Below are 12,942 nucleotides of genomic sequence, written 5' to 3'. Positions count from 1 at the left end.
AGAATGGAATGTTTTCACCCCTCAGCTGCATCAACCACTGTCCGTTTTCCTGACCCCCTAGTTCTCCATCCCACCCATACTTCTTCAATGTGAATGTGCCTCTGGATTACTATGCTCAAGGTCCAGTCTCACTGGCTCCCCTCCCCCACCTCAGACAGCAAGAACAGTGCCCTACAACACTCAGTTCCAGAGTGACTCAATTAAACAGTCCTCTGTACCGGCTACTGCAGTCTCCCCATTCCTGCCCCTGCTAAACTGAATTTGCCCCATGCTCAAGAATTCCTAGTTGCAATTCTAACCAAGAACTCTTATTTCTTTTATGTCTTTTCCAAAGCTCCCTTTATAAGCATCAAAACTTGTATGTATTTATTGTTGTTTTTATGGACGGTATCTTCTTGATACTAATCATGGCACTATTCTTCTTTATATGAGAGAAGCCAAAGTGTAAATATGGGGTCTTGCCTTTTATTTACCAGGGTCACAAGCGAATGTTTGGAACCTATTTCCGAGTTGGTTTCTATGGCTCCAAATTTGGAGATTTGGATGAGCAGGAATTTGTTTACAAAGAGCCTGCAATTACTAAGCTTCCAGAAATTTCACACAGGCTAGAGGTAAGAAGTATGGCTTTCTGTGCTTGGCATCTAAAACTTTCCTGTTTAAGGGAAGAGGGAGGCAGGAGGGGATGGAGTGAAAGTGAATCCCTCTAGGTTGCTTAAAAAAAAAAAACGCCATCACTGACCAGGGGCTTGGCTTCATTGATTCATAGAAACCACTCCATACTGCCTATCTGGCAATCACACTGTCAGCTGGTGGTGGGAAAAGGTTTGGAATGACCCCTTCCTCCACCTCTCCCCACAAGTCCAGCGTCGGGTTATCAGGATGTGTAACAGCAGAGACAGTATATCACTTGTGTAGGTCCCCTTCCCAAGGGATTTAGGATTGCAGGGATCTTTTTGGCACCTTTCCCCAAATTCAATGGGACGGTCCTCAGTTTCAAGGGGATTATCCAAGGCTAAATCAGTGAATTGCCCCAGGAAATATTTGTGGCTTGTAGGAACTACACTCTCTACTTCATGTCTCTAGGTGATGCACCCTAGTTCTTATATAGTGACTCCAGGGTTGTCCTCAAATAACAAGCACATAATCCATCACCAGGATTGTACTTGAAGCCTGTCCAGCTTGGTGGGACCTGCCAGAGTTAATACTCTCCTGGCACAGCCTTGGAGAACTTGAGATCACCTCTGCATCATGATGAGGCATTGAAGGAAGACTGTAATGGAGAAAGGCGTAGAGAAATCATTTTTTTTTCTTTCAGTCTGAACTTTTACTTTATTAGTGTAGGGAAGTCCCAATGTGGGAATTCACCTTATTGATACAGATCAGAAGCGATTCTGCAATTTGTAGATAGTTTTGAAATTTAAATATTGAATTCATTGTATGCTTAAAAAGCAAGATGTACATAATAGAAATTGGCAGGTTCAAGTATGATCCTATTTTTCTATTCTACTTTGAATATGGAAAGGCTAACTTTATTTAGTATTTATTAAGCACAGAAGAAAATGAAATTTAAAAAAATAACAAAAAAATTACGTTATCCTAGAGAGTTATCTAGGGAACTGAGAAGTTAAATGACTTGACCAGGGTCACACAGCCAGACTGTGTCAGAGGCAGTACTCATCTTCTAAGGGAAGCCTTTCTTAATCCCTCTTAATTCTAAAACTTTCCCTTTGTTGATTTTCTCCCCTGTATCCTCTTTGTACCCAGGTGTTTGAATGTAGTCTCTCCCATTTGATTGTGAGCTCCTCAAGGGCTGGGACTGTCTTTTGTCTCTCTTTATATCCCTAGTGCTTAGCACATCCTCTGACACTTAGTAAGCACTTCCTGTTTATTGACTTACTGACTCACTTGAACCTATTCCAGGTTTTCTTGACTCTAAGGCAATAATAATAATAACAACAACAACAACAATAAACAACCGATGATTATATCTCCCATTTCTATGGCACTTTAAGATTTATAAAGTGCTTTCCTCACACCAGCTGAGTAGTTTGTCTATGTATTGTTAACGGAATCTCCAAGAGGCAAATTAATGGGCCAGGATCACACAGGTTCAAATCTCACATCTGTGGGAAAGATTTTAGAAGTTAGGCTTCCACAGCAAAACAAGGGAATTCTGAGGACTTCCAAGATCTTACTGACAGTCCCTCAACCAATCAGAAAGTGCCCCAAACATTCAGCAAAACAACTAGTTTCTTAAGAAAGAGCCCTGGAGATCAAACCGGTTGCAACCCATCAGGGTCAAGGATAGGGCTAAGGCTTTTCTCCACTGTGCTTATTGAATGTTAACTGACACACCCTGTGGGTGGAGATAGCCTTCATTTTTGAACCTGGGAGGGATTAACATGACAAGGAGGAACATGGGGTGAGCAGTTCAGGAAGAGTATAACCCAAAATGAGCTGGTCCAATCCCAGATCAAATGGGAGGAGTGTGGATTTTGCTAACCATTTAAAAGTTGACTCTACTTCTAAACTGGTGTGCATGTGCCACTGGACGCCTTACAATAAATACCTTGAATTTATTTAGCACACTTAAAATACTGAGGTTGTCTCAGTGAGCCTTATATTATCCCTTTCAGGAAAATTGGCAAGGAGTTATTATGTCTGCTTATACATAAGTAAACTGACTCTTTGTGTAGCTGTTCATTCATTTCAGTTGTGTCTGACTCTTCATGACCCCATTTGGGGTCTTCTTGGCAAAGATACCAGAGTGCTTTGCCATTTTCTTCTCCAGCTCCTTTTACCCATGAGGAAACTGAGGGGAAAAGGGTTAAGTGACTTACCCAGGGTCACACAGATAGTAAGTCTCTGAGGCTGGATTTGAACTCATGAAGATAAGTCTTCCTGACTCCAAACCCAGTGCTCCATCCACTGTACCACTTAGCTACCAAATTGAGTTTCTAGAGAGATTAAATGATTTGTTTAAAGTCACACAGTTAATTGGTGAAAGTGCTGGAATAGAACTTAGATCTCTTTATTTCCAGGTTTGTATTGTTTCTACCACCGGCATTCAGAGATGCTCTACTGAATTCCTCCCCATTTTCTAAAGCCCAACTCAAGTGACTTCTCCATGAAAATTGTCTTTAATCTCTTTCCCATTAAGACCTTTCCTCCTTAGACCTCACATAGAACTTAGTTTTGTAACTTGCTAATTAATGCACTTATCATATATTACTGTGTGTTATAGCTGTGTATATACATGTACCTATTATAACTGTGTATGAGAATGTCTCACGCTTTTCTAGATTGCAAGCTCCACGAAGGCAGGCACTACGTCTTATCTAAATGTCACAGCATCCTTGAAGTTTTACCTAGCACAGAGCTAGTATTTAATAAGTGTTTGCAGCATCACACTGCAGTGAATGAAACTGCCTTTTGCATACTTTTGGCTACAGTTTGCCACATTAGGAAAAGATTGGTGGTCTCTGAGTTTACATAGTGTGAATCAGTAAGGCGGAATTCAGTGGCAACACACCCTGTGGGGATTCAGTAATTATTAATTAAATCAATTTAGAGACCATAGTATACCTATAATAGGAATGTGTTTATCAGTTGGCAGGACAGGACTTTTCTTTATATTTTGGGTTGTGGAAGCTCTGCACCTGAACCTTGCTTGTTAGCACCAATGTTATCCCAAAGTCACCCCATTGCTAGAATGTTCAAGTGCCCACGAGGTAAACCCTATACTTCTTCCAATCTTGTCCTGCATTTCCCAAATAGGGAGGGGGAGATTATAGGGCAAGTTGTCAAATCAACTTTTTAAGAATTGTTTCTTTTTTTTCCATAGGCATTTTATGGTCAATGCTTTGGTGCAAATTTTGTGGAAGTAATTAAAGATTCTATTCCTGTGGACAAAACCAAGCTGGATCCTCACAAGGTATGGGACGGATTTATACAACAGCATCACCCTTGAGACTCTTCCTTTCTGGCAGCTAGCATGTGACCCTTTGAAATGTTTAAATGCATCCTACATCCCTTAGCTGTTGCCTAGTATATTTGGGGGGTGGGGAGGGGGTGGGAAATCAGCTTAGGCCTTAAAAACATACTCCAGGAAAATCCAAATTCAGTACAAATGTAAAGTTCATCAGAACTCACAACTCACCAGGCAGCTTTAGTTCACTGCTGCCATATGCAGGGTCACTATGGTGCTGGTCAAAGAGGTAAGGCTGTTAGGTTGGTAAAATGTGCAGCCCCTTTGGCCTCAGTCACTTGAAATTTACTAGCTGTGTGACCCTGGGCAGGTCACTTAATCCCATTGCCTAGCAAAAAAAGAAAAAAGAAAAGAAGAAAGAAACAAGTAAAATGTGCAACCCCAAGCAATGGGCCTTTGTTTTTGAAATTTCTTTTGTGAAAACTGATTCAGGTAGTGAAAAATCCTTGCCTTCTCTTTATCCTTCTCCATATTTCCTTATAATTTCATCCCCACACCCATGATAAAACAAACACCTATTGATGCAAGCTTCAAGTATAAAGGTGTTTGAAGCCTTAGGAAGATAGCACTTGCCATGTTTGACGTCGACCAATAAGCTTGAGATATAAATGATACTTCATGCTGTATGCCAAGTAAAATGAAAAAGAACTTTTGACAGAATTGTTGAGGTGAAAGGGATAGGGTGGATTGCACTTTTTCTCCCAAGAAGCTAGCACTTTGTTATGAGGGACAGTGTAATGTTTCTGCAGAGTAGGAAGAAAGCTTCAGATTTTGAGATGAAGATCTGGTCCTGGATTTTTATGTCATAGAAGTTAGAATGGAATACAGTTAAATATGACACAATGCAATGCAACACAATAAATGCAGTACAATATAACACAATACAACATAATACAACACAATATAACAATACAATTTAACACAATGCAATACAATGTGACAACATAATACAATGCAATGCAACACAATACAATACTATGCAACATAATACAATTTCACAAAGTACAGTACAAATACTATATTATTCAATCCCTCTTTTCCTTCAAGCTCCACCTTCTTCCTGAAACCTCTCCTGATTCTCTACAACTGCTAGTGCCCTCCCTCCCCTAACTACCTTGTGTTTAACTATCTTGTATTTATTGTATCCATTACTTATATTTAGTCTGTATATTTCAATATGTAATTGTTCTCTCCCCCATTAGAATGTAAGATCCTTTGAAGCTGGATTTCATTCTCTCTACATATATTCTTGGAACTCAGCACAATGCAAGGCACACAGAAGGCAATTAATTCTTGGTTGACATTTTATAGTTGTTGTTTTTTTTGCCTGGCCACCATAGCCACACAATGACACCAAAGCCTGTGGTCACAGCCATTCTGGAAAAAGTGTTTCTCCCAGTTGAATAACATCTTGTGAAGTGCTCACACTAAGATATAAGTGCTCATAAACTAAGACATAGCATAAGTTATGATTGGGAGGAGGAAAAGGGGTTAGGCTTAATACCTTGATGAGCTGTTCACACATAATCTCTCTCTCTCTCTTCTCTCTCTCTCTCTCTCTCTCTCTCTCTCTCTCTCTCTCTCTCTCTCTCTCTCACCATGTATACTAAAAGGCCATTTTAGATTGTATGCACTGTCAGACTGAATTAGATAGTTTTGCTAAATTTCTTTTTCTTTCTTTTTTACTCTTTGTCACAAGGAATGACTTTTTGGGATGGGGAGGAGGTTGAAGAATATTAAGCAGCTTTGGAGTTGGAGTCAAGAAGACTTAGGTTCAGACCCCAACTTAAATATTTATTTACCAGCTGTGTGGCCCTAAGCAAGTGATTTACATTCTTTTAGCCTCAGTTTCCTCATCTGTAAAACTAAGGGACTGGGCTCAATGACCTATAAAGTACCTTTCAGCTCGAATTCTGTGGCCCTGTGCTATATGCTATTTGGAAATGCACATGATATAAAACAAAAGAAATGCATGTGGTGTGGTGAGACAAAGGGAATTTTTTTTTACTTTGCCTGGGTTTTCCATTACTTAAATAATTCTTCCCAATAACCTAAAATATAAATTTAAAAAACAAAACAATGACCCACCAGGCTGGGATGCACAATTTACCATCCTGTCTGATTTTCTAGTCCTTGACTAACATTGCATTGCTGTTATTTAGTCGTTTCAGTCATGTCTGGCTCTTAGTGACCCCATTTGAGGCTTTCTTGGCAAAGATCCTGGAGTTGCTTGTTATTTCCTTCTCCGGATCATTTTACAGATGAGGAAACTGAGGCAGGCAGGGTGAAGTGACTTGCCCAAGGTCACACAGCTAGTATCTGAGGCCAGATTTGAACTCAGGCCCAACTCTCCACCCACTGTGCCACCCTATGAGCACTAACATCATAGTGACCCTCTATCTGGGAACAGTGAACCCAAGTTTCCTGAAGAGTTGTCCTGCTAATTTTGTCAGTCAGATTTTAAAAATAAAAGCATTAGTAGGACATTTAGTAGGAGCTTATTTTACAATTTCAAATGTATTGAGTTTTTAATTTTCCTAGAGATTAAGGCTTAACTTTTAATTAAAATTTCTTTGGTGAAAATTTTAAAAAGAAAAAACATTTCTGAATAAGGAAACTTTGACTTTGGAGTGGGGAGGGGTCCTAGAGAGGAGCTGAATTCCCTCTTGATGCCATCATTGCCACAGCCTCATTGGAGTCAAAGAGATCCTGTTGTTTGATGTGTTCCAGCATGTCTGTTCCCTTCCTTCGTCATGATTTGTTTCTGCGGTTGGAAAATGAGGCTCATTTCCTCCCTCCTCTTCCCTCCCTTCCCTTAGGCCTATATACAGATCACTTTTGTGGAGCCATATTTTGATGAGTATGAGATGAAAGACAGGGTAACCTACTTTGAGAAGAACTTCAACCTCCGAAGATTCATGTACACCACCCCCTTCACTCTGGAAGGACGGCCCCGGGGTGAGCTGAATGAGCAATACAGGAGGAACACCATCCTGACCACCATGCATGCCTTCCCCTACATCAAGACCAGAATCAGAGTCATCCAAAAGGAAGAGGTAATGTCACCAAGAAAGGACTACAATTTGGGGGAATGAAAGTGTTGAACACTTGGAAATGGACTTGGAGGAGAACTGCAGAAGGAACTCCCAGAAAAGGGATCTAAAGTGGAGTTTGGGCTCTCTAGACCATAAGGCAATGAAAATAGAAAGAAGGGAGCCTTTGCAAATTCCTACCTGGAAATACTTTTACTCCAAAAGTAGAGTGAGTGTCCAGATTCATCCAGACAGTTGCTCTCTGCCCCTATGTTATATAAATTCCTGTGGGTGATTCTGGAATTAGTATTGCTATTTATTGGCCATAACAAACCTATATTGGGCAGCTACTCTATGTGCCTTATTGGTTTTTTTAATTGCCATTGTAACACTCGATAGAGGGAGCTTCCTTATCCAGGAATTCTCTACCAATGAAATAACAAATCCAGTCCTGATGCTGGTTTAACAGGTATTGAACAGTAGGACCATTGTAGGCCGGGACAAATGATGAAGACCTGTTTGATTCTGGACCAGGCTCTCTTGACACTCAGACCTTCCCTTCTATCACGAGAGCCACAACTTTACAGAGAGTATGGTTATACTAAACCATGACAGGTGAACCACTAAGACCCTATTGACTAGAAATTTACCTTCAACTTGGGTTGGAAGAACAACTTTCTACAATGCCAAAAAAGAGTATTAGATGTCAGAGGCCTAGTAATAATAACCAGAGCTGACATTTACATAGAATTTTAAGTTTTCCAAAGTACTCGTTTCACTGCATCACCTCTTGTGATCCTCACAACAGCCCTTAATGGAATAATGGAATAATATGCAAATGGAATAATATGCCCCCATAATGGAAATGGAGCTGGAATAGAAATAAGATTCACCTAAAGCAATCTTTACTCATTCAGATTGTCATGAAATTCTTCTAACCATTTCTTCTTTGCTCTGTGCTCATGAATCTAATCACCCTATTTGTCCCCCATTTCTAATTCTGCCCAGTATTTGTATTACTAAAAGTCTGCCAGCCTCAGAGCCAAGAAGACCTGGGTTCAATTCCTACCTCTGACATATCTTGGCTGTGTAAACCAGAAGTCATTTAATTTTTCAGTGACCTTATTTAAGTAGTTGATAAGATACAGGTTACCTGCATTGGTAGAAGGAGTTTCCTCATTTAGCTGTTCCTTGTATCAATGAAATAAGAAGTACAGTCCCTATGCATATAGTTTATGCCATATTGGCATGGCATAGTGGCCTTTGGAGTCATGAATACTCAGTTCAAGCTCTGCCTCTGACACATCTAAACTAGATTAGATTAGATTAGATTAGATTAGATTAGATTAAATTAGATTACAGTTATTCCTTCCACATCATGATTTTCCCCATTGTGGTTTTGATATATCATGGATTGGCATAAGAAATTAAATGGGAATTTGGGGAGAGTTTTGCGGAAACAGACAACAGAAAAAGTTTAGAAACTCAGAAATGTATACAATATATGTGTAGTACTGTAAACACCCCATAAAAGAAAAAGAAAAAAAATCATACTTCTCTGGTACAAAGAGAGGGCCCAAAATTTTGTGTATTTTACAGATTGTATGGTGCCGTGCCCCTGACCCTAGCAATGTGGAAGTGATAACTGTAGATTAGATTAATTCAACCTTCCAAGACTCTAAATTGAAGAGGAGCTGATGATCTGCATGGGTAGAGGGAATTTCCTTAACCAAGAGTTCCCTATACCAATTAAATCCTGGGTCTTATCCCTATCTCAGTCCCTGTCTCTATTTGTTAGGAACAGACAATGACTTCCTCCCATTTTTGTTTTTTGGGTTGTTTTTTTTTTCAGTTTGTGTTGACCCCAATTGAAGTTGCCATTGAAGATATGAAGAAAAAGACCCTAGAACTGGCTGTGGCCGTCAACCAGGAGCCTCCAGACGCCAAGATGCTTCAGATGGTGTTACAAGGCTCTGTGGGAGCCACTGTGAATCAGGTAAAAGAACCACAGGGATGAAAGGAAGTGCAATCTCACTTTCTCCCTTAAATTACAGCCGTATCCTCTTTCTCTGGCTTATCCATGTGGCCCAAACCACAGAGAAAATTATTAAAGTTAAGTCAAATATTTGCAGAGTTTAGAGGAGCCCAAGGAAGTTTTTGCTATCCCCTTTGCCTCTGCTTTCATGTAACCATCCAACAGGGAAAAAAAATCCAGAAGATGAGTTGGCTGGGTAAGCAGAAAACTGCCTCTACAACTCTTAACAATATCGATTTAGAGATGGAATAGAGGTCATCTTTGAGGTCATCTGGTCCATCATTTCATTTAACATATAAAGGTTTGAGAGGGTAAGTGACTTGCCCAGGGGTCACATAGTAAATATATGGGTCAAGAGTTGAACCAAGGTCTTGTCTCCAATATGGCAATCTCCATGCTACAGGATCCAGACTAGACCGGACTTGGGGACCCTCTCTGACCCGGACTGTGCCTAATTGGGAGGATTCCTTATAGATCAGTTGTTTGTTTATAGACACTGACTCTCACTTATGGAGAGACAAGAGAGAGAAGGGTAAAGGCCTCATTTAGCTGAAATTCCAGGATTCCTGCTACTGTATATGGCCCCCTCCCAGCTAAACTCAAGTTGGAGCCATAACTAGAAATTCTTTTGCTTTGGCAGAGAAAGGCAAACAAGAGTCCAATATAGGTGCAGTCATACTGGGGGTAGGAGTAGGTGCTGGAAGAAGGGCACCATGGCTCTGAGACCCTACAGGTCATAGAATCGTAGTTCTAGAGCTGGGAGGGACCTCAGAGGTCATCTAGTCCTTCATTTTACAGATGAGAAAACTTGGATTGGGGAAGTTAAATGATTTGTCCCAGGCATGTTGGTAATTGTCAGAGATGGGATTTGAACCCAGGGCCTCTGACTCCAGAGTCCTATATTGCCTTTTATCCCCTCTGCTCCCTTGGTTTGGCTCTTGAGCAGGGCAAGAGAATGCCCAGGGATTGAACGTGCAGGAGAGGTCAGTGGAGGTTACTCCTCAGTGTGTTTTCAATGCCACTGAAATCACAGGTGTGGATTAAAAACTAATCACTCTGTGAATCAAAATGTTGAACCAAATAAATCAAAATTTTTTTTAAATGTTGAGGAAATTTGTTTTCTTTTGAGCAAAACATTAATATATTTTGTTGTTTCTGTCAGGGACCACTAGAGGTAGCCCAAGTGTTCTTGGCTGAAATTCCAGCTGACCCAAAACTTTACCGGCATCACAACAAGTTGCGATTGTGTTTTAAAGAATTCATAATGCGGTAAGTAAGAGGGGAAATGGCTGGGGATTGAAGAGCTCAAAGCTAATCAAAGCGATGGCAGGACTCCTAGAATTCTGCTTGGATGCGTTAGCATGCCAGAGCTTGTTGGTATTGAAGCTGCCATGGCAACTTTGTGACCCTGGGCAGGTCAATTACCTTCCCCTGGCCTCAGTTTTCTCCCTGCCTTAAGTCTAACCCCCACTCCAGCACATCCACCACTCAGGTACCAAATTAATCTTGCCAAAGCACAGATCTAACCATATAATCCCCCTACATGGTGGCTCCTTATCACTTCTGTAATCAAATATAAAATTCTTAGTATGGCCCTTAAAGCCTGTCATAACCTGACCCCCTCCTCTACTTCTAGTCTTGTTATACCTTACTCACCCCCAAATACTCTACTGTATTTCATGTATCCAGTGACACTGGCCTCATTGCTGGTCCTAAAACAAAACTCCATCTCCCTACTCTGGACGTTTTCATTGCCTGCCCCCCTCCCTGGAATGCTCTGCCCCTTATCTCTTACTTCCTGGCTTCCTTCAAGTCCAGGCTAAAACTCTACCTTCTCGTCCCTTTAAATTCTAGTGCCTTCCCTCTGTTGATTATTTCCAAATTCATTCTGCATACATATTGTTTGTAAATAATTGTTTGCATATTGTCTCCCTATTAGACTGTGGGTTTCTTGTGACCAGGAACCCTCTCTTGCTTTTCTTTGTATGTCCAGCTCTTAGGACAGTGCTTGACACATAGTAGGCACTTTTAATAGTATGAGGCATAGTAGGCGCTTAATGAATGCTTGTTGGTTATAAAATGAGGGGGTTGGATTTAGATGTCCTCTGAGGACACTTCTAACTCTAAATCTATGATCTTATGACTCATAAATCTCAAATTTCTGCGCTTGGACCTTTTCTCCATTTACTCTTTCCCTTGGCACTTTCTTCTACCAGCTTTAGTCATCAAGTCTATATGGATGTTTGTCTTCAGGCCCTGTCTCCCCTCTGAACTCCTGTCTTCCATTTCCAACTGCCCTCTGCAAATTTCCATTGGGAACATCCTCCCAGTACTTCAAATCCAACGTGTCCAAAACTGGAATAATTTTCCTCATCAAGATATATTCCTCCTCATCACTTCCCCACTTCTGTTCATGGCACTACCATCTTCAGAGTCATCTTTCACTCTTTTCTGTTGTCAAATCCTATCAATCCTATTTCATAATATGAATTATCATTGTCATTATTACTATTCCCATCTATTCCTTTTCTCCCCACTCACACTGTCCCCTACATAAGGTTTCTAGAATCTTTCATGTGACTCTTATAACGGCCTCCTAACCAGATTCTCTCCCAAAGGTCTTCCTTCTCTAATCCATCCTTTCCATTGCTGCCAAAGTCATTTTCCTAATGCACAGCCTTGATCATACTCAAAAACTTTTCATGGCTCATGCACAAGAGCCCCACTGGATCATTCATTGACTGGGCCCCAGTTTCATTCTGCCTTCTCTGTATCCACACATTGGCATGCAGTTTCACATCTTTGCTTGTTGAAATCTTTTTCCTCCTACAAAGCTCAATTCATGTATAACACGAACTTCCTTCCCTAATTCTCGCACCCTAACTAGAAGTGACCCTTCCCTCCTTGAATCTCTCAGACCTTGTTTTTTCATAGTCTACATTATCTTATAGTTAATTGTGTTCATGGCAAATAAATCTTCCCTATTTTCTAAAGGGAAGAGGTTGTGTCAATTTTCCTTTATAGCCTTGATGCATAGGACAGAATCTTAAACTTAGATTTGACAAATGTTTATTGACTTTGGTATATTGGCTTTGGTTTATTGAACTGGTGCTCCAAGATGGGGCCCAAAGGACAAAAAAATGTGAATAGAGTCAGAAATGGAAAGTAATGATATTATTTTCTGTTTTTCTCATTTGCAAAGTAGAACTTTATTTAAAATGTCTCTTAGCAAGGTGGTTAACACTGTCGCCAACAAACATTTCTTGGATGACTACCCTATACAAATAAATCATTGAGTGAGACTTTAAGGATCAAAAAAATTGCAGTCTAGCTGAGGAGATAGCCAATATATGTAAAAGGATAAATAGCTGCTGTGAGAGTATGTGATTTATGCCAAATGACAACTGCAGACAGTAATGGCCAAAGCAGTTCAGAGAAAGGGAAGGTCACTTGGGGATGGGGGCAGTCAGAAGGAGGAGATGGAGTTTGAGCTGACTCTAAGAGATCGTGTAACTTTTCTAGGCTGAGACCAGGTTGGTTGAAGGAAAAGAACCATGTAGAGCAATAGTGAGAGACAAGTTTGGAGAGAAAGCAATGTAGTAAATAGGTATGAGCTGTTATTTAAAATGACAGTTTTCAGACTCTCATGTTTACTTTGCTTAGAAGTTAACCTTGATTCTCTCTACCAATTGCAAAATCCGAAAATTCCATGTTCCAAGGCTGTGAGATCATACCAAGGCCTCTGCCCATCATAATAATAGCTGACGTGGACACAGAACTCTAAATGTCATTCCCCTTTGATCTGCATAATCTTCTGAGAGAGGCAGAGGGATGATTATTCCCAATTTATATAGGAAGAACACAAGTCTAAGAACAATTAAGAGACT

The 12,942-nt window shown here is 40.4% G+C and overlaps 1 protein-coding gene across 3 annotated transcripts in view; it reads left to right on the top strand.

Annotated features, from left to right (window-relative positions):
- Positions 1–12,942, top strand: part of DOCK8 (dedicator of cytokinesis 8) — a 312,720-nt gene that overhangs the window by 283,579 nt on the left and 16,199 nt on the right. For all 3 annotated transcript variants that reach the window (XM_021001788.2, XM_021001787.2, XM_021001790.2), the window contains 5 exons: positions 477–611; positions 3,845–3,934; positions 6,808–7,044; positions 8,873–9,016; positions 10,218–10,324. In XM_021001788.2, the coding sequence (XP_020857447.1) occupies positions 477–611; positions 3,845–3,934; positions 6,808–7,044; positions 8,873–9,016; positions 10,218–10,324 (713 nt within the window). The remainder of the gene's footprint in view (positions 1–476; positions 612–3,844; positions 3,935–6,807; positions 7,045–8,872; positions 9,017–10,217; positions 10,325–12,942) is intronic.

The sequence above is a fragment of the Phascolarctos cinereus genome, unplaced genomic scaffold (genome assembly GCF_003287225.1).
Source record: "Phascolarctos cinereus isolate Bilbo 61053 unplaced genomic scaffold, phaCin_HiC Scaffold_4;HRSCAF=312, whole genome shotgun sequence".
In the NCBI taxonomy this organism is placed as follows: Eukaryota; Metazoa; Chordata; class Mammalia; order Diprotodontia; family Phascolarctidae; genus Phascolarctos; species Phascolarctos cinereus.
The sequence above is the reverse complement of the archived record's forward strand: the minus strand, read 5'-3'. Positions and strand labels throughout refer to the sequence as shown.